The 20,880-nt window shown below is 40.5% G+C and overlaps 1 protein-coding gene across 2 annotated transcripts in view; it reads left to right on the top strand.

Moving 5' to 3' along the window:
* Positions 1 to 20,880, top strand: part of rb1 (retinoblastoma 1) — a 174,754-nt gene that overhangs the window by 135,019 nt on the left and 18,855 nt on the right. For both annotated transcript variants that reach the window (XM_048540579.2, XM_059650428.1), the window contains 2 exons: positions 19,379 to 19,497; positions 19,690 to 19,853. In XM_048540579.2, coding sequence (XP_048396536.1) covers positions 19,379 to 19,497; positions 19,690 to 19,853 — 283 coding nt within the window. The remainder of the gene's footprint in view (positions 1 to 19,378; positions 19,498 to 19,689; positions 19,854 to 20,880) is intronic.

Raw genomic sequence — 20,880 nt, 5'->3', positions numbered from 1 at the left:
TGGAATGTCTTATCTTGGGAGCAGATGCGGCGGAGGCGGAGGAATTGGGAATAGGGGATGGAATTTTTGCAGGAGGGTGGGTGGGAGGAGGTGTATGCAGGAGGGTGGGTGGGAGGAGGTGTATGCAGGAGGGTGGGTGGGAGGAGGTACCTCCTCCCACCCACCCTCCTGCAAAAATTCCATCCCCTATTCCCAATTCCTCCGCCTCCGCCGCATCTGCTCCCACGATAAGACATTCCACTCCCGCACATCCCAGATGTCCAAGTTCTTTAAGGACCGCAACTTTCCCCCCACGGTGATCGAGAACGCCCTTGACCGCGTCTCCCGCATTTCTCGCGACACATCCCTCACACCCCGCCCCCGCCACAACCGCCCCAAGAGGATCCCCCTCGTTCTCACACACCACCCTACCAACCTCCGGATACAACGCATTATCCTCCGACACTTCCGCCATTTACAATCCGACCCCACCACCCAAGACATTTTTCCATCCCCTCCCCTGTCTGCTTTCCGGAGAGACCACTCTCTCCGTGACTCCCTTGTTCGCTCCACACTGCTCTCCAACCCCACCACACCCGGCACCTTCCCCTGCAACCGCAGGAAATGCTACACTTGTCCCCACACCTCCTCCCTCACCCCCATCCCAGGCCCCAAGATGACATTCCACATTAAGCAGAGGTTCACCTGCACATCTGCCAATGTGGTATACTGCATCCACTGTACCCGGTGCGGCTTCCTCTACATTGGGGAAACCAAGCGGAGGCTTGGGGACCGCTTTGCAGAACACCTCCGCTCAGTTCGCAACAAACAACTGCACCTCCCAGTCGCAAACCATTTCCACTCCCCCTCCCATTCTCTTGATGACATGTCCATCATGGGCCTCCTGCACTGCCACAATGATGCCACCCGAAGGTTGCAGGAACAGCAACACATATTCCGCCTGGGAACCCTGCAGCCATATGGTATCAATGTGGACTTCACCAGTTTCAAAATCTCCCCTTCCCCTACTGCATCCCTAAACCAGCCCAGTTCATCCCCTCCCCCCACTGCACCACACAACCAGCCCAGCTCTTCCCCCCCCACCCACTGCATCCCAAAACCAGTCCAACCTGTCTCTGCCTCCCTAACCGGTTCTTCCTCTCACCCATCCCTTCCTCCCACCCCAAGCCGCACCCCCAGCTACCTGCTAACCTCATCCCACCTCCTTGACCTGTCCGTCTTCCCTGGACTGACCTATCCCCTCCCCACCTACACTCTCTCCACCTATCTTCTTTACTCTCCATCTTCGGTCCGCCTCCCCCTCTCTCCCTATTTATTCCAGTTCCCTCCCCCCATCCCCCTCTCTGATGAAGGGTCTAGGCCCGAAACGTCAGCTTTTGTGCTCCTGAGATGCTGCTTGGCCTGCTGTGTTCATCCAGCCTCACATTTTACTGAAATTATCATTCCATGTTTTTTATAATCTTGCTGTCTATAAACAGGCTGCCAATTTTCTTGTAGCAGTAAATGGACTTTAAAAGCATATAACTGATTCTGAAGCGTTCTGTGACATCCATTGATGTTGAAGTGTAATTTTTGTATTGTAATTCTATCAGAAACAAAACTCAGCATCAATTCCAGGTCCAGCCTGGGACCCTCACAAACTGTTGTTTTGGCAGTTCACTGGATTAAATTGCACAGCTAAGAAAGAAGAGAGGGTGAAGCACTTTTGAAGCACTTTTAAGCCTGAAATCAGGCTTTTCCTCAGTACCCAGTTTTGCCCAAATGAAATGATTTGTGAACTGAGGTGTATCTTAAATAGGAATCATTTGGGTCACGCAATTCTACAGAATAATCCCAGATGGACATGCTTAAAAATTGTTGATGTGGAGTAGCACCCATAAATTACTGAAAACCCACAGAAAACTTGCAGAAAATCACAATGAATGTTTTGTGACAACCCTCATTAATCACGTATTAGTTACTCCACATATTGTGCAAACCCAGCTCATGAATAAATCCTCAGCATTAATTATGAGATTACCTGTAGAGTGATGTCACTGTGTTAGAACTTGCTTGTGTTCAGCTAAACTGATACTGTTCTTTGATCATATGGTTATCAACATTCCTTGTAAGCAGAAATGCATTTTCAGACGTTGATCAGTCTACATATTTCCCATCCAAGTAAATGGACATCTGATGTAGCAGCCTACTAGAAATACTTCACACATGAGCCTGTTTGATGAGCTATGTAGGAATACTGACTCAAGCTAAATCTCGCCCTCAAACAATTCTCTCTCACTCCCTTTCCAGCAGCAGAATCCTGAGCTGCAATTACTTCCTGGAACCCTGTCCAGTTTCTTTTCTTTTCCCCTCCTTAATCCCTGTCCAGACCCAGGAAACTCAAACTATTTCAGGTCAGTTGACCAGTGTAGTTGAAGAATCCAAACTGAGACCCCTCATCTGAAAATCTTAAGCAGTGCCTTTATCCACTGAATAATTATTAGGTGTTTTTATAGATGCTGAACATGTTTCTAGTTTGACCTTGGGCAAATTGCATTTTGTAGCAGAGAATCCCACAGGCTCACCAATCTCTGGGTGAAGAACTGACTCTTCATCCTGGTCCTAAATGGCCTGCCCTGTGTCTTTAAACTGTGACCCCTGGTTCTGGGCTCCCCAGATATTGGGAACATTCTTCCTGTGTGTGCACTGTCCAGTCCTGTTAGAATTTTGTAAGCTTCCATGTGATCATCTGCTAATTCTTCTAAACTATTGTGAATATTATCCTGACTAATCCAGTCTTTCTTCATTCAGGAATCAGTCTGGTAAATCGTTGTTGCACTCCCTTCATAGCTAGAAAATCTTTCACCAAACAAAGAGTCCCAAGCTGCACACACTATTTTAAAAGCGTGAAGTGATTCATTTTGGAAGTTTGAATTTGAATGCAGAATACAGAGTAAATGACAGGATTCTCAGCAGTGTGGAGGAACAAAGGGATCTTGGGGTCCATGTCCATAGATCCCTCAAAGTTGCGACCCAAGTTGATAGCATTGTAAAGAAGGCATATGGTGTGTTGGCTTTCATTGGCAAGGGAATTGAGTTTAGGAGCTGTGAGTTTATGCTGCAGGTCTATAAAACTCTGGTTTGACCACACTTGGAATATTGTGTTCTGTTCTGGTCACCTCATTATAGGAAAGATGTGGCAGCTTTAGAGAGGCTGCAAAGGAGATTTACCAGATGCTGCCTGGACTGGAGGGCAGGCCTTTTGAGGAAAGGTCAAGGGAGCTAGGGCTTTTTTCATTGGAGCGAAGAAGGATGAAAGTTGTATAAGATGATGAGAGGCATAGATAGAGTGGATAGTCACAGACTTTTTCCCAGGGTGGAAATTACTATTTCGAGGGGGCATAATTTTAAGGCGATTGGAAGAAGATATGGGGAAATATCAGAAGTAGGTTCTTTACCCAGAGAGTGGTGGGCGTGTGGAATGCGCTGCCAGTAGTGGAATCAGATACTTTAGAGACTTCTAAGCAACTCTTGGATAGGCATATGGAGGATAGTAAAATGTAGAGTAGTTGATCTTAGTAGGATAATAGGTGGGCAAAATATTGTGCGCGGAAGGGCCTGTACTGTGCTGTGCTGTTCTATGTTCAAAGTCAAATTTTTAGCAACTCCTCAGCTTCACCTTGGTTGAAATAGGCTGTTTTTAATTGTCTGAGTAAAGAAATCATGTCTTATTGATTAAAACATGCGTGGAATCTTCCCAGCTCCTGAGCAACTTGATAACTGCATGTGAATTGGGAAAATAGAGTGACATTGGCAGAAATGAGATCCTCTGTGTTGAGACCAAAATGTTCAATTCTCCAAATAATTTTTAAACGAAGACAAGAATCTCACCAGTGAGTGACGAAAGGCTTCCTCGCATCAATTTGCGTGTTTTAGCATGCTGTCATTACTTAATTTATTTTCATTACGGAGACTTGGGTAAAGGAGGGGCAGGACTGGCAGCTTAACGTTCCAGGGTATTGCTGTTTTCAATTGGACAGAAAGGGCATCAGAAGGGGTGAGGCAGTTGCATTGCTGATTAGGGATCACATTATGTTGAAGGAGAATACATCAGAGGCATCTTGCAGTGAGGCATTATGGATGGAGCTCAGGAATAGGAAAACTGAAATCACAATGTTGGGAGTTTTCTACAGACCTCTCAACAGTCCACAGGAGACAGAGGAGCAGATATACAGTCAAATACTAGAAAGATGTGAAAAAAGCAGGGTAATTGTGGTGGGTGACTTCAACTTTCCTCGTATTGACTACGACTCCCTTAGGTCCAGGGGTTCGGATGGAGACCATTTTCTTAGATGTGTCCAGGAGGGCTTTTTGAGGCATTATGCTGATAATCCAACCAGAGAGGAGGCCATACTAGACTTGCAATTAGGGAATGAGCCAGGACAGGTGATCAATGCATTTTGGGCTTAGTGACCATAACTGTATAAGATTTTCGAGTAGTCACGGACCAGGACAAGACTGGTTCTCGGGTGAGGCTATTTAATTGGATGAGGGCCAATTGCATCCAAATTAGACAAGAACTGGGGGAATGTGGATTGGGAGCAGTTATTTGAGGGCAAATCTACATCTGATAGATGGGAAGCTTTTAAAGACCAGTTGATTAAAGTGCAGTACATGTATGCCCCTGCAAAACTGAAGGATAGGAATGGCAGCATCCAGGAACCGTAGATGACAAGGGAAATTGTAAACCTTTTCAAAAGGAAAAAAGAAGCATACAGTAGGTCTAGGCAGCTACAAACTGATAAAGCCCTTGAGGAGTATAGAGAAATTAGGAAGGAACTTAAACACAGAATTAGGAATGCTAAAATGGGCCATGAACTGTCTTTAGCAAACAGGGTCAAGGAGAATCCCAAGACTTTTCATGCGTATATTAGAAGAAAGAGGGTAGCAAGATAAAGAGTAGGCCCCCCTCAAGGACAAAGGAGGGAAGTTATGTGTAGAGCCACAGGAAGTGGGAGAGATCCTTAAATAATTACTTTGTATCAGTATTCACCAAGGAGAAGAACGTGACTGATGTTGAGGTCAGGGATGAGTGTGTGAATACTCTAGAGAATGTCAGTATATTAAAGGAGGGAGTTTTGGGTATCCTAAATTGCATTAAGGTAGACAAGTCCTCAGGGCTAGATAGTATCTATCCCAGGCTTCCGAAAGAGGCAAGAGAAGAAATAGCTGGAGCATTAGCAGATATCTTCACATCCTCCTTGACCATAGGCGAGGTTCCAGAGAACTGAAGATAGGCCAGTGTTCCCTTGTTTAAGAAAGGAAGTGGGGATAATCCAGGAAATTATAAAATGGTGAATCTGTCATCTGTGTCGGGGAGGCTGTTGGGGAAGATACTGAGAGACAGGATATATGCACATTTAGAAGAAAATGGACTAGTTAGTTACAGGCAGTATGGTTTCGTAAGGGGAAAGTCATGGCTCACCAACCTGATCGCATTTTTTGAAGAGGTGACAAAGATAATTGAGGGAAGAGCTGTAGATACAGTTTATATGGACCTTAGTAAGGCAATCGATAAAGTGCACATGGCAGATTGGTACAGAAACTAAAATCACATGGGATTTGGGGTGGTCTGTACAGATGGATACAAATCTGGCTTAGTCATAGAAGACAGAGGGTAGCTGTGGAAGAGTGTTTTTCAGAATGGAGACTGGTAGGTAGTGGTGTTTCATAGGGATTGGTCTTAGATCCTCTGTTGTTTGTAATGTATATAAATGATCAGGAGGAAAATATGGTTGGTCTGATTAGTAAGTTTGCAGATGAGACAAAGATTGGTGGTGTTGCTCAGTGCCGATGACTGAAAGGATACAGCAGGATTTAGATATTTACTTTTTCCCACTTAGATAGCCATAGCAGTTTGCCCTCCCTTGCATTATACAGTCATAGAGCTGTACAGCATGGAAACAGACCCGTCAGTCCAATTCGATCATGCCGAACAGGTATCCTAAATTAATCTAGTCCCATTTGCCAGCAATTAGACCATATTCCTCTGTACCCTTCCTATTCATATACCAATCCAGATGCATTTTAAATGGTGTACTTGTACCAGCCTCCACCACTTCCTCTAGCAGCTCGTTCCAAACACAACCACCCTCTGCATGAAAAAGTTGCCCCTTAGGTCGCTTTTAAATCTTTCTCCTCTCAACTTCTGACCTCTAGTTTTGGACTCCGCTACCCTGGAAAAAGATCTTGTCTATTCAACCTTTCTATGCCCCTCATGATTTTATAAACTTCTATACAGTCACCTCTCAGCCTCTGATGCTCTAGGAAAAACAGACCCAGCTTATTCGGCCTCTCCTATAGCTCAAAACCTCCAACCCTGGCAATATCCTGTATTTCTTTTTTGAACACTTTCAAGTTTCACAACATCCTCCTATAATAGGGAAACCATAAATTAACATAATATTCCAAAAGTGGCCTAACCAATGTCCTATACAACTGCAACATAACTTCCCAACTCCAATACTGAATGCACTGACCACTAAAGGCAAGAATACCAAATGCCGCCTTCACTATCCTGTCTACCTGCGAATCCACCTTGTACCAAAGTCTCTTTGTTCAGCAGCAGTCCCCAGGACCTTACTATTAAGTATATAAGTTGTACCCTGAGGTGCCTTTTCAAAATGCAGCACCTCACATCTATCTAAATTCTTACCTTGTTGGACTTTGCCATCTCAGCCACAGCTTAATAGCTCAGCTTTTTAGAGCAGACAGAAAGCCGGGCATCTTAGTAATGGTCATCAGCATTCATCAGTCAAGGAAATGGACATGTTGCTTTACTATACTGTTCTTAAACCTGCACTATGTGCCAGCAGCTTACATGGCACACGCACTGGACTTAAACTAAGGGAGTAATCCACAGCAAGGACAAGGGAGGCAGCCTTCAGTCAGAGGGAGGCAGCACAGTAAATCAAGGACATCATCTGCTACTAGTCCTTGGAGATGGCCAATCAACTGCTTTCGGAGTATGTGATGTTCCACATTGAAAAATGTAAAGAAAGTAAGTCTTCACAGGCCAATGGGAAACAGTAACATTCCATTAGATGGGGTGAGGTTAAAAATGGTGACATTATGTGGCTTGTTTCTTAAATAGAAATAGATTTACAAATGCACATTTGTATTTGCAATGAAGTGTCAGCCCTGCCACCTGTAGTTGCTGAGAAGCATAAGTTTGTTTATGCCTTCATTCCCATTCCCGTGCACAGTAAAGGACAACTCCTGATTGACAGCGCTTGACCTGATGCATGGCTGGGCTTTAAAAATGGTCCTGATTCCAGGAATCCCAGGAGATCACAGCAGTGGAGAGCGCGTCTATCTCTGGTAAGAGGGAGGGTCAGACAAATCAGGCTCCCTCGAAGCATGTGACTGTCTTATTTAGTGAACTTTTATGAATGGTGAGAAATCCTGCCAGCAGTCTTGGAGAGAAACTTTTCATGAAACTCATCAAAATTAGAACTGCCAATTTCTAGTTAAATTCAGTACACTACGACCATTCGAAATTTAATTAATATGATTGACGTTCCTTTACCTTCTATATATTTTAATTTTTTGTTAAATTGATGTCTCCAAAAGTATAATTCTTAATGCTTAGGTAGTTTTTTGGTAATCCAAGTCTTCCTGTTCTGACTTGTGTAGTGGAGTAACTGTTGTGTTTTCGATACTGTTTAGCATCAGTCATGTTTTCCAAGGGTGGAATGTAATTTTCTGCAAGTATAAGCAAGTACAGTTCACCCTTTTCCCTGATCTACCCACACAATTATAGGTTGAAGCTTCTGACGCCAATGATAGGAATATAATATATAGGTTATACTGTCAATTAAAATCTGGATAGCACAAAAAAATGTCAAATCTTGTGCTGCTCTTCTTGGTGAGTATAGAAACATGGAAAAAAGGAGCGGCAGTAGGTTATTTAGCCCTTCAGGTTTGTCCTAACAAAAAGTGAGATTGTGGCTGATTATCCAAATCAGTACCCTGTTCTTGCATTCTCCCATGCATTTTTGATCTCTTTAGCCCTAATGAAGTACATCTAACTCCTTATTGAGAACATTCAATGTTTTGGCCTCAATGGCTTTCTGTTGCAGAGAATTCCACAGACACACCACCTTCTGAGTGAAGAAATTCTCATTTCAGTCCTAAATGGCCTGCTACGTATCCTTACACTGTGAACCCACCCCCATTTCTGGACTCCCTGGTCATCAGGAACATCCTTCTTGTATTTACCCCATTATAAAATTTTATAGGTTTCTATGAAATTTCCTTTCATCCTTCCAAACTCGGGTGAATATAGTTCTAACCATTCAATTCTCTGTTCATATCTCAGTCATCCAGGAATCAGATTGGTAAACCTCCTCCACAGCCAGACATCCTCTCTCAGATAAGGAGACTCAAACTGAACATCGAGGCCTTGTATCTTTGCTCCTCTACTTGAATCCTCTTGCTGTGAAGGCTAACATACCATTTGCTTTCTTCACTGCTGCACCTGCATGCCTACTTCCAGCAATTGCTGTACAAGGCACACCCCTTTCCCCGTCTGTTGCCATTCAGATAATCTGCTTTGTCTTTTCTACCAAAGTGGACAGCCTGGGTTACCAACATACTTCATCAAACATTCATTTGTCCACTCGCCCAACTTGTCCAAATTACACTGAAGTCTGTCTGCGTTCTCCTTACAATTTACCTTCCCACCTAACTTTGTGTTGTCTTGGAGATGGTTCTCTCTTCTAAATTAGTATGTATTGTGAATAGCTGCAGTCTCATCACTAAATCCTACAGTATCCCACTAGTCACCGCCTGCCACTTGGAAAATGATCCATTTATTCTTATTTTTCATTTCCAGTCTGTCAACAATTTCTGTATCTGTGTCAGTACATTAAAACCAATATACCTGTCAGTAGCTCTAAGTTGAATTCAAGTTGCATGCATCACATTTAGTGGATAACCTTTTGAGACGTCAGGGTGAAACCAGACTGATTACATTCACCTAAGCCATTCTGGTACCTGAACCATGACTATAAAAAAACTGTAAACAAATGGTGTTGCATCTGTCATGGACAGATTGTGTTTAAAATAAACCTCTCGTATTCTCACCACCTATCCACAAGCAGATTGTGATACTTTTCCTTTCTTTAAAAAAAATTAATGGGGGCATATTTCCCCAGCTCCATCTGTGGGCTGTGACTTTTACGAGAATTGCAAACTACGCTGTGGTAAAGTTAGAAACCAGAAGTACAGTTTATTGCACACATTCTTAGTTCAGGGAAATGCTCTGCAACACAGTCACACACACAAGGCACAGAACAGAGACAGACAAAGGTAGTTTGATTAGTAGTGGCTTAAAACCAAAAGAAAACAACTGAAGGATAACAGTTTAACAAAGTTCTTGTTTTAAAAATGCGTAGAAGACCAAAATTGGCATGAGTGGCTGGAATTTTCTTTATGGGGTTGATTCATTGTCTAGCCAACACTTGAAGAGATTAGGCAATTCTTTCTCTTTAAAAATCTCTTCTAACGCCTTCTCAGGAGGTTTTGCTGAAGCATAACTTGTACTTCACTGTTTTGATGAAAGAAAAATTTTATTGCTTGATACTTGCCTTTGTAGCCTTGAGTTGGGGGTGTTAATTGTTGTATGGAGCAGCATTGACCCCTAAACTGGTAGTCGTTTCAAAATCAGATATTCAATAAGGCATTAGAATTCAATGCTGTGGGAGTCAGGTAACCAGGCCTCTGGGCAAGGCAAAGGTTTGCATTGCAGATAGCCAGTTGTTTATGTCCATTCCAGGGGTTTAGTGTGAAGTCATATGTTGTCAGATTAGTATACGTTGCAACTTCATTCTGTAAGGGTTTCTTGGAGACAAAAACAATAGTGAGTGCTCCAGGTTTATCAGGAGGTACCTCGGTGTTGATTGTCAGACTGAAATTAATTTGAGGAAGGATGTGAAAAGTTATTGCGGTTACATGATCATAGCAGAAATCTTTGTGGGCTGTTTTTAAAACAGTAGCTGAGTATATGTTTAGAAACAAATTAACAGTCAGCTTTCAGTCCAGTTGTGACTGAATTAACTCACATATAAGCAATAAACTGAAAGTGAGTTTGCCTTTTGCAGTCAATTAAAATTATATGCAATATGGCCTGGCTGATCCAGAGCATCAACTATACCACTCAAATAAAAGTGAAGTACTGTAGATGCTGGAGATTGGAAATAAAAACAGAAAGTGCTGAAGAAACTCGGCAGATCTGGTAGCATATGTGGACACAGATAAAAGTTAATGTTTCAAGTCCGTATGACATCTTCAGAACTGAACTTTATAAGTTCCGAAAAGAAGAGTCATTTCGGTCTGAACGCATTAATTTTGCTTCCCTCTCCACAAATTATCTCACAGCTTGTTGTATCCCACCAGTGGCTGCCTTGCCTTTCTACTTAAATAGCAATTTCAAGATGTGTATGTTTTTTCTCATTACCACAGCAACTATGCAGTTCTCGTTTTCACCACAAACTCAAACACCATTTGCCTTTTCAGTTTAACATTGTGGATTCAGCTGCCCGTTAAGTTTTTGGACAAATGTTTTCAGTCTTGAAACTTTCTGCATGGGCATTTACTTTCCCATCGTTTCCATTGCTTCAGATTTACCTTCGTATTCTTGACCATCAGTTTGATGACTGGTATAAGTGTTTAATTCATAGAGATTTGGCATTGTGTTCTTCAATTTTAGATGTTGTCAGCAATTATCCAATTGTTGACTGATTTCTAAGAAATAATATTAAACTTACTGGAAATAATTATCAAAAAAGGGGTAATTAGAATTTTTTATGCAGCATGTCATTTAATCTGGCATATAGTGCCTGAAAGGATGACAGAAGCACATTCAATAAAAAGGATTTTTTCAATTCCCTTGAAAAAGAAAGTTTTGAATGGATTTGGGACAGTGTGAAATGAGACTAATTGAGTAGGTAGTTCCTTCAAAGAGCTAGCATAGATATGATGGATTGAATAGCATCCATCTCGGCAATGTGGCTCCAATTTCCTGAAAAACCTTTAAATGTTTTAAAGTCTGTAAGCTTGTTGCACTTCAATAGCACAAGATGACATATTTAAAGAATTATCTATTAACAGTTCATCACATTGTGATGCTGCATTGGATAAATAAGAATGCATAATATCCCCATTCTCAGTGATTGAAGAATCCAGCACATCAGTGCAAATATAAGGTTGAAGCATTCATAGCAATCTACAGCCAGAAGTGCTGACTGGATGATTTGTCTAAGTCTTCTCCATTGGTCCTCAGTATGACAGGTGTCAGTATTCAGCCAATTTGATTCACTCCACATGATATTAAGAAATTAGTTGAGGTGCGAGATACTACAAAGGCAATGGGCGCTAACATACTGACAATTGTACCGAAGACTAATGCTCCAGAACTTGCTGCTCCCCTAGCCAAGTTCTTCTAGTACAGTTTGAACACTGGCATCTACCCAACAATAGTCCATAAGACATAGGAGCAGAAAGTAAGCCATTTGGCCTATTGAGTCCGCTCCACCATTCAGTCATGGCTGTTTAAGTTTCTTAACTCCATTGTCCTGTTTCCTCCCCGTAACCTTTTGAACCCTTTGACAACCAAGAACCTATCTATCTCTGTCTTAAATAGACTCAATGACCTGGCCTCCACAGCCTTCTGTGGCAGTGAATTCCATAGATTCACTACTCTCCAGCTGAAGTAGTTTCTCCTTAACTCCATTCTAAAGGGTCTTCCCTTTACTCTGAGGCTGTGCCGTCAGGTCCTGGTTTCTCCTGCCAATGGAAACGTCTTTCCAACGTCCACTGTATCCAGGCCTTCCAGTATTCTGTAAGTTTCAGTTAGATTTCCCCCTTCATCCTTCTATGAGACCCAGAGCCCTCAAATGTTCCTCATATTGTTAAGCCTTTCATTCCTGGGATCATTCTTGTGAATCTCCTCTGGACCTGCTCCAGGGCCAGTACATCCTTGCTGAGGTTTGGGGCCCAAAATTGCTCACAGTACTCTAAATATGGTCTGACCGTGGGTTTTTAGAGTCTCAATCCTTGCTTTTATATTCTAATCTCTCAAAATAAATGCCAACATTGTATTTGCCTTACTAATTACCAACTCAGCCTGCAAGTTTATTATGAAATCGTGAAGAAGGGTTCTGACCCAAAACATGGCCCACATCTGACGAGGCAGTGAAAAACGCATTGAAAAGATGCAGTCGTAGACTGTATAGCCTATCGAGAATGCTGTGCCATTTTAAAATGATTATGGCTGATCTTAGTCTTCCACATTCACCACCTGCCTGTGCCGTATTATCCCTTGATTCCCTGAAAGATGAAGACTTTGTCTGCCCCAGTCTTAAATATATTAAATGATGGAGCACCTCCAAACCTTCACGGCAGAGTTCTCCAAAGATGCATACCTTTTTCCATTAAATATTGCTCCTAACATTAATCCTAAATGATTACCCCCTTTTCTTAATACTGTGTCCCTGCCCAAATTCCCCAACCGGTTTCCTAGCCATCTATCCAGCCAAACTCCTTAAGAATCTTGTACGTCTCAACCACTTGTTCTTTAAATTACAGAGGAAATAGGTTCAGTTTGCCCAGCCTCTCATCATAGGACAATCCTATCATCCCAGGGACCAATTTAGTAAAGGTTCGCTGTACCATTTCCAATCCAAGTATATGTTTTCTAAGTGTAGAGACCAAAAGCTGCACACAGTACTCCAGATATCATCTATTAAACTCTGTACAATTTCAGCAAGACTTATTTATGTATTCCAGTCATTGGCTTTCGTAATTGCTTATAGCACCTGCATGCTGACTTTGCTTCTTTTGTATAAATACACCCAAGTGTCCTAGAACATCAACAGGACCACTTTTCTAAAAAAAAATCTGATTTTCCATCATTAGTACTATATTTTCTTGCACTATATCTCACGTAACATCTTGTTGCTCAGTCAATTAATTTGTCTATACCTCTTTGCAGCCTCTGTGTCCTGCCCATGGTTTTTCCTTCAATGTAGCTTTGTATTATCAGCAAACTTAATTAATTTGTCTTTTCATCCAGGTCAATAAAATAAGTCATTTTAAAAACCTTCACTGGCTTTTCATTGAATTGACAAGTAATTTAATTTGATTAGGAAAAATTCCTCCCATCTTATGTTATTTCATAACATAACACAGAACTGGCAAGTTGAGTGTGTAGGTCTGATGACGCCAAGAATGTTAGAAGGCCTGAATGACCTGAATTTAATTGGAAGGCTTCCTTAAGAGAGGTTATAAAGTCTTGGGTAAGAATTTTAGTACATACTTTCCTGGGGCAGGGGCACAGCCAGTTAGCGTTATGGTAATGGATAGGATCTGGGATCCGGAGCACAGTGGAAGATTTAACAGAACTGACATTTTGACCACTCTGGTTGAAGTTCAGGCAGAGAGAGGAATTGTCAGTTGCACAAAAGGATTTTCTGAGGGACAGGATATAACACATATATATCTAAATTTCTAATGTTCCCATTCTAAATGCTTGACAAGCAGGCTGATGATTCGCAAAAGGCAGAGAATTTGAAGAAGGTAGTGATTTGTTAGATGTGGCTATTATTCGTATTCATGGAATCTGATGATATCACCAAAGGGTATCAAGTACCCGAGAAGTAGAAGGGACCAAGGTTAAATCTTTGGGAAGTTTCAGTATAAACTATGGAGGAGCAGGAAGAGAAACCATTGCAGAGATAGGAAAGATAGATAAGAATGGAACCTGGCAAGGACAGTTCTATCCAGCAGTGCAACAGAGGGGAACATTGTACAACGCTGCCGACTGAGTCTTTTGATGCTGACAGGTCAGAAAGATGGAGTTGAGTTTATAGAGAATGCTGTTGGTGGGTCTGATTTTGTGTGGTGATGAGCAGAAGCCTGATTTAGCAGAATACAAACATAGAGCTGAGAGAAAGGAGCATGTGGAGTTGGATTGTACCTATCTTAGCTTTGTAGATGTGCAATTTATACTTTGTATTTTCTTCCATTTTTCAGTATGTGTTTCATTCTATTAGCTATTAAGATCTCCACTTGTTAGCTTCTTACAATTGATGCTCAATCAGCTTTGTAATTTGCCAATAAGTACTTGCATGATTTTGTTGTTTAAAGCCATCTTAATATTTATATCTGATGGGTCTTTTTTAAATTCAGCATCATTGAAATATGGGTTCAAGACACCTAATCATCTGCATCAAGGCCAGTTGGCTCTTTGCTAAACAAATAATAAGTTAATAAATTCTTTAACTCTAAGTTGTTTGCTTTATAAATGTCAAACATAATAGTATTTTTTACTGATTTTAGTAATATTTAGCTTTCTATTACTCCAACTTAATTGGTTCCGCACCTATGTGAGAACAAACTGTAAATAATGTCATGATAAACTCAACAAATTATTTTTGTTTTTAAAATATCTCCTAATTTTTAGCTAGTATTTTTCTATTTAAAAAGAAGTCTCCTTAATTACTGGAATTATATCAGACATTGTGGAAATTGTTGTTACACTTAAAACGGTAGGCCATCATTTTCACATCTTTTGAGAAGAACTTATGATGACTCAAATTACTGTGTAAAGGGAGAAATACAATAAATAACAACAAGCATAACCACAACGTTTTATACTTAGGCTTTTTTGCTTGGAGTAACATCCAATTAAAGCTTCTTAGAAAGGCAGCATTACCTCTTGGAAATGCAGAGTTGGTTCGTTCCATAAGCTGTAAGAAAGTGTAAATGGCATAGAATTGATGCATTCTATCCCCTAACTACCTCTCCCTATCCTGAATATACCACATGTTGGGCACAGCAGACTAGCTGCTGTTAATGATAGTCTGAGGCAGGGGCCAGCAATTTTGATTTTGTTTATTCTTCAAGTGTTGCACCTAAGTTATAAGACACAATGGAAGGTAGAGTGGAGTGAAGTAAACACTAACCTAAAATGAGTCAAACAGAAAGCAGGGGAGAGGCAGACAGCACTTCTCTGTACCACTAACAAAAATATGTATTAAGAATAAAGTTATTTGTGATGTTAAACTGGAATTTACTGTAATTTTCAAACATGGCTGCTGTTTGTGAAGTCAAGACAATTTGAACATTTCACTTGGATCCAACCTTTGCAAAGGTGCTGCTGATGATTGTGATAAGGGTATTCTATTCATTGTTACCTGTTGTTTATCATAGAACAGATAGAACATAGATCATTACAGCGCAGTACAGGCCCTTCGGTTTTCTGCTGGTTTGATCTGAAGCGTTAAAGACTATTTCCTGTTGCATTTGCTGTTTTTGATGCTACTTGAACAGTTAACTGTTATACTTCTATGACTGACAGAGTAGAACTTTGAGTGTCATGGTAAACGTTTCTTCTGTACTCTGTAGTTCTCCTCCCATTAAAATGATTGGATGGGGACTCATGGACTGTTGAACGTAGAGGAAAAAAGAAATCAAATTACATTAAACAAGATAACATCATTTTATTGGCAAGCATCAATGTTCTTAAATTGCAAAAAACAGCTATTCCTAAACTAATCGGGAGATTAATTGATCCATATTGTGGTCAGTGGGATATTAATTTTCATGATGCTTTATGCTTTAGATTAAGATTACTTTCATTTTCACATTCGAACATCTTGATTTTCAACACAAAGACTGGCCAGTGTTACTGGCAGCCCAAAGAAACAATATAGCATGCTGGTCTTCATAGCAAGAGGATTTGAGTGTTGGAATAAGGATGTCTTGCTGAAGTTATACAGGGTCTTGGTGACGCCACACCTTGCGTATTGTGTGCTGTTTTGGTCTCCTAGTCTAAGGAAGGATACTCTTGCCATTGAGGAAGTCCAGCAAAGGTTCACCAGACTGATTCACAGGATAACAGGTCTGACACATGAGGAAAGACTGGATCAACTGGGCTTATACTTCCTGAATTTTAGAAGAAAGATGGGGGGAGCTGTCATAGAAACACATAAAATTGTGATTAGACTGGACGGGCTAGATGCAGGAAGGATATTTGTGATGTTGGAGAAGTCCAGAACCAGGGGTCACAATCTAAGAATGAGGTATAAGCCATTCAGGACTGAGATGAGCAAGATTTTCTTGACTTTGAGAGTTATGAACCTATGGACTTCTCTCCCACAAGAGGCTGTTAGGGCCAGTTCATTAGATATATTCAAGATGCAGCTGGATGTGGCCCTTGCAGCTAAATGGACCAAATGGTATGGGGGAAAAAGGCGGGAATGAGGTACTGAGATTGCATGATCAGCCAGTATCGTATTGAATGGTGGTGCAGGATTGAAGGGCTGAATGGCCTCCTATACCTTTTTTCTATGTTCCTATATATTACCATGAATTATTGGCTTTAAGAAGATGGAAGAGGAAGATTAATTTGTTTGATGTAATTAATGAACTGTTCCTGGTAGTTAATTTGATCTTTACACTATCGAAGCCTGATCCCAGGGGAGAAATGTGGCTGAAATGCTGGCATCTGTGATATATATGAGCCAAGTTTGCACTTGAACCAAGGACCTATTTGCATCCTGCTGGGTTTTTAATAGTTTTTTTTGTCATCTGTAATTTACTTGTTGGAACAAGATTGGTTTCCAACTGAAGGTAATGTTACTTGTAACTCAGGATTTTGGTTTGTAAACTTTTTATTGTACGTTGTTCTTGCTGTTACTAATATGGCTTATGCAATATTCCACTACACAACCTTGCCATCATTATTCCAGGAAAATGTTTGAATGGGTTGGTGATTCAAATTTCAACGTTTCTTGAACTTAATGTTGGATTACCCCATTTTCTATAAAACACAATTATAATTTGCGTATTTAATTTCTGCCTTGTAGGGTCACAATACGTTTCTGTTTTGAACATAATATTACCTCGTCTGCTATTTTGTTAAAATAACTTAAATAGACTATTGGATAAGTAGGTTTGTTTGTTTTCAAATGTAAAATGACTGAATTAACAGGATCAGACTTGCGTTACGCACCCACTGCTTAGTAAGCCAAAAGTAAATGTTTAAATTTGTTTACAGAATATAGAAGCAAAAGGATTAGAAACATATTTAACAGTATAGTAGAAGAAGCTAATAATTGATGCAAATTGTGTTGTATATGTAAAACACAAACTGGAATCATTGTTTTCACAGCTTATTTAGACACACACATAAGTGGAGCTGTTTGGTGCGTTCCAGGACATAAATAAGAAAAATATTATACTTGCTTTGATTAGATCCAGCTGGAGCTTTGGGTCCAGTTCTGGGAACCACAATTTGTGAAGGATGTCAAGAGGTGCAAACAAGATTTACTAGAATAGTAACAGAGAGTAGTAACTTGAGATATGTGGAGAGAGTAGAGATGTTGAATTGATTAAACAGGTTTGATAAATATGACCAAATTGTATTGGCTTTTTTTTCTGGAGTATATGAAAGAAAATGTTTTAGTTTACAGAAGTGATAGTAAAGAATGCAAAATTGGAATAATTGATACAATACCTGAAACGAGTTATGCTGCTAGTTACTATAATCTGGAACATGCCATCATCAAAGTATGGTAAAAAGTAGTAACATTCAAAAATTCAGTCTCACCAGTAGCTCTCTAGAACTGTGCGTCTGATTTGTTGCACTACTTATATCACAATTGTATTGGATATGTCGTTATTTCCTCCAATTAGATGTTGAGATGATCAAAGCTGTTGTCTCCAGTCCACACCACAAACTCCATTCACTCGGTACTAACTCCATCCTCTCAACATTGTCTGCAGCATAAACATACTGTTTAAGATTCAGTACCCATTTGACGCTGAGCTGACCACCTAACTCCATGCTCTCTCTGTATAATCAAGATTGTTTTCAATCTGCATAGCAGTGCCCATCCCTCTCTGCCTCAGTGTATCTGGTGCTGAAACCCTTCTCTGTGCCTTTGTCATAGCTAGACCAATTACTATTGCAATGCTGGTTAGTCTCTGTAACCTGTGGCTCCTTCAAAGTTCTGCTGCCCATATCTTAACTCTCAAACCAATCCTATTTATTTGTACATGCTACACTCACTAACCTACAATGGATCCCAGTCTAGCCAATCCTCAATGCTAAAATTTCTATCCTTGTTTTTAAATCCTTCCATGCTGTCACCACTTTCTACCTATGTAACTTTCTCCTCAATCCTACACTCTTCCATTTCTGGTTCCTTGTGTATTCTCGGTTATTATCACTCTGCTGCAAAATCAGTGGGCATTCCTTCCCCTGTCTGGCTCCGTAGTTCTGAAAATTCCTTTTTAATTAAACCTCTGTCTTGTCCTTTTAGGCACTTCTTAAGACCTATTAACCCAATGGTTTGCAGCACTTTCTGATATCACTTTGTGTGTTTGGTGTTAACATTTATTTGATGGCACCTTGGGGCATTACGGTCGTTAAATTCGCTTAATAACTATAAGCTGTTAATGTAAACCCGTAAAGGAGAAATTTGCAGGGCTACAGGAAATAAGTGCGGGTAGTGGGACTATATTAATAGTTCTTTTAAAGAGTCCACAGAAACATGATGGGCTAAATGACTGCCTTCTGTGCTGTGTGATACCCCTTATTCATTGTTTGCCAACTGTAGACAACTGCCTCAGTAAATACTTCATCCCACCACTCTGGTGCCATTCCTGACTGCTCTTAGGCAAATTGCTCCAACACCCTTCACAAAATATCCTGGCTGCTTTGAAGATTTGATGCATTTCACTGGAATGCTCCTGTGAGCAGTGCTCTAATTCCAGATTTTTTTTATTTAATGCTCACTCACCATTTAGTTTATTTTCTTCCTTTCTGCATCTAGGTTTTTACTTCGCTTCCCTTACCACCTGCATTGATTTAGTTCTATAAATGTAATGTAAACATCGTTGAAAGCACACAAAGTTTAGAGGAATTTCTGTACTGAGTTGAAATAGAAAACCAATTCACTACGTTTCTCTGTTAATCTGTTGGAAAATCTGTGCCTTACCAATGCTGTTAATATTTGTTATCCAACAGTTATATTTAAATATTGAATTACACAAGGTAGAAAGCTAATGAGAGTTAGTCTTCCATTCAGGCCAAGGTGGAAGGACTTTTCCTATTTGTAAAGTGATAGAACGTTATTGTGCAGTTTAACTCAGTCAATCATGCGGCTGTTCCCCTGACTTGAGCATTCTAATCCATTCTCCTGGGTGTTCCCCAAACTTCTTAATATTTTCCCACCTCGTATTTTAGCATTATTTGAATGGCATCATGCAAATATTTAGGGATCTATTTAGGAGTAGATCTCTTTTTAAATGTGAACTGTTTTTCTTTCAGGACTCACCTTTGTTTGACATACTCAGACAGCAAAAAGAACAGGAAGATCAGCCAGATCAGCCTGAACCCACTAGTACTCTCGAACAACCTTTGCAGCATAATCACACTGCTGCAGACCTGTAAGTATATATGTACACAGGATGTACCCTGTGGCTATCATTGAACTAGTATTCATTGCTTAAGTTGTAGAAGCAAGCAGATATAAACACACAATATAGAGTATCTCATTACATACAGACATGTCGACCTGAATTTAATTCTCATTTAGCGAAGCAGCTCAGTCACCTCTGGAATCTTCTATTTGTCTACAGTTATTTGCATCCGGACAGATCCCCGCAGAGAAGAGGGTCCTCTACAGTGCATGAAGTTCCCACACAGCAAGCAAAGATTGAGACACCATCTGCTGGCCAGTCTCAGTTTCAGCCTCAGCAAAAACCTCAGAGATTTACCTCACTTTCTCTCTTCTACAAAAAATGTACGTCATTGTACAAATTATCTTCTGGAGCTCTTAGTGGTAATTCTAGAGCAAATAAGAAATAGCCATAGTATTGACCAGTCTAGGGCTGCTTTGCTGTGTTTCAGATGGTAGCAGAATTTTTATACAGATGGTGTATTGTTTTTTCACATGTTTACTGTGCATCCGCCAAGAATTGCCTGGTACTTTAACATATTCAGTTTATTATTTAAACATTTCCTGATGCTTCACTCTCAGCATCTTTGGAACCTCACTCACCACTTCCCTGTCCTGAATGCCTGATTCCACCCTCCTCACTGTCTCCCTGTCCTCACACACTTGCTACTACCTACTTGCCATCCTTTATGCTTTCCTTTCACATCTCACCCACCTTTCTAAGTTAGGGGCTAATATAGCAGCATCAATGGTTTCAGGCAAGGGACAATGAACAGAATCTGGGAGCAGGCAAATGGACATTAAACTAAAAGCGTAATTATAAGGGAGGTAGCAATAGTATATGAAAGTTGGGTAGATTTGAGCTTTTTTCTTATTACAGGCATGTGAGAGGGTATTAGAATTCTTTAAGTTCTCATAGCTGAACAAGTTTGAAATTGTTGAGGCCAATAAATAAAAATGATGTGAGAACTGAATAATCAATGTCTGATCCAGTCAGAAATGTCTTAGCTATGGTGAAAAACTCCCCAATGTTATTTTACTGATATCTAAGGAATGAGAATTAAGAGGCAGCCAAAAGAGAATCACCAAAAAAAACAGATACTGTGACAAACACACAATTTTAGAGGGCAATTGGTGGGTTACTGGATTGTACTTTCTACATTTGCATCCCTGTTTCCACCTGAATGACACATGAGGATGCTCCTGGACCCCAACCCCTCATTCCAATTGAGAAAGTGTTGGAATGGCATAGCTGTCTAAGTCTTCACTAAGATCTCTAACATCCAATGAATTAATCAAGACCATGTAATTCACAATGTTTATTAAAGATTAGAGTTTAAAAGGCTTCTAACTGTACCATTATCATCCCTAT

Source organism: Stegostoma tigrinum, chromosome 12, assembly GCF_030684315.1.
Source record: "Stegostoma tigrinum isolate sSteTig4 chromosome 12, sSteTig4.hap1, whole genome shotgun sequence".
Lineage (NCBI taxonomy): Eukaryota > Metazoa > Chordata > Chondrichthyes > Orectolobiformes > Stegostomatidae > Stegostoma > Stegostoma tigrinum.
The sequence above is the reverse complement of the archived record's forward strand: the minus strand, read 5'-3'. Positions and strand labels throughout refer to the sequence as shown.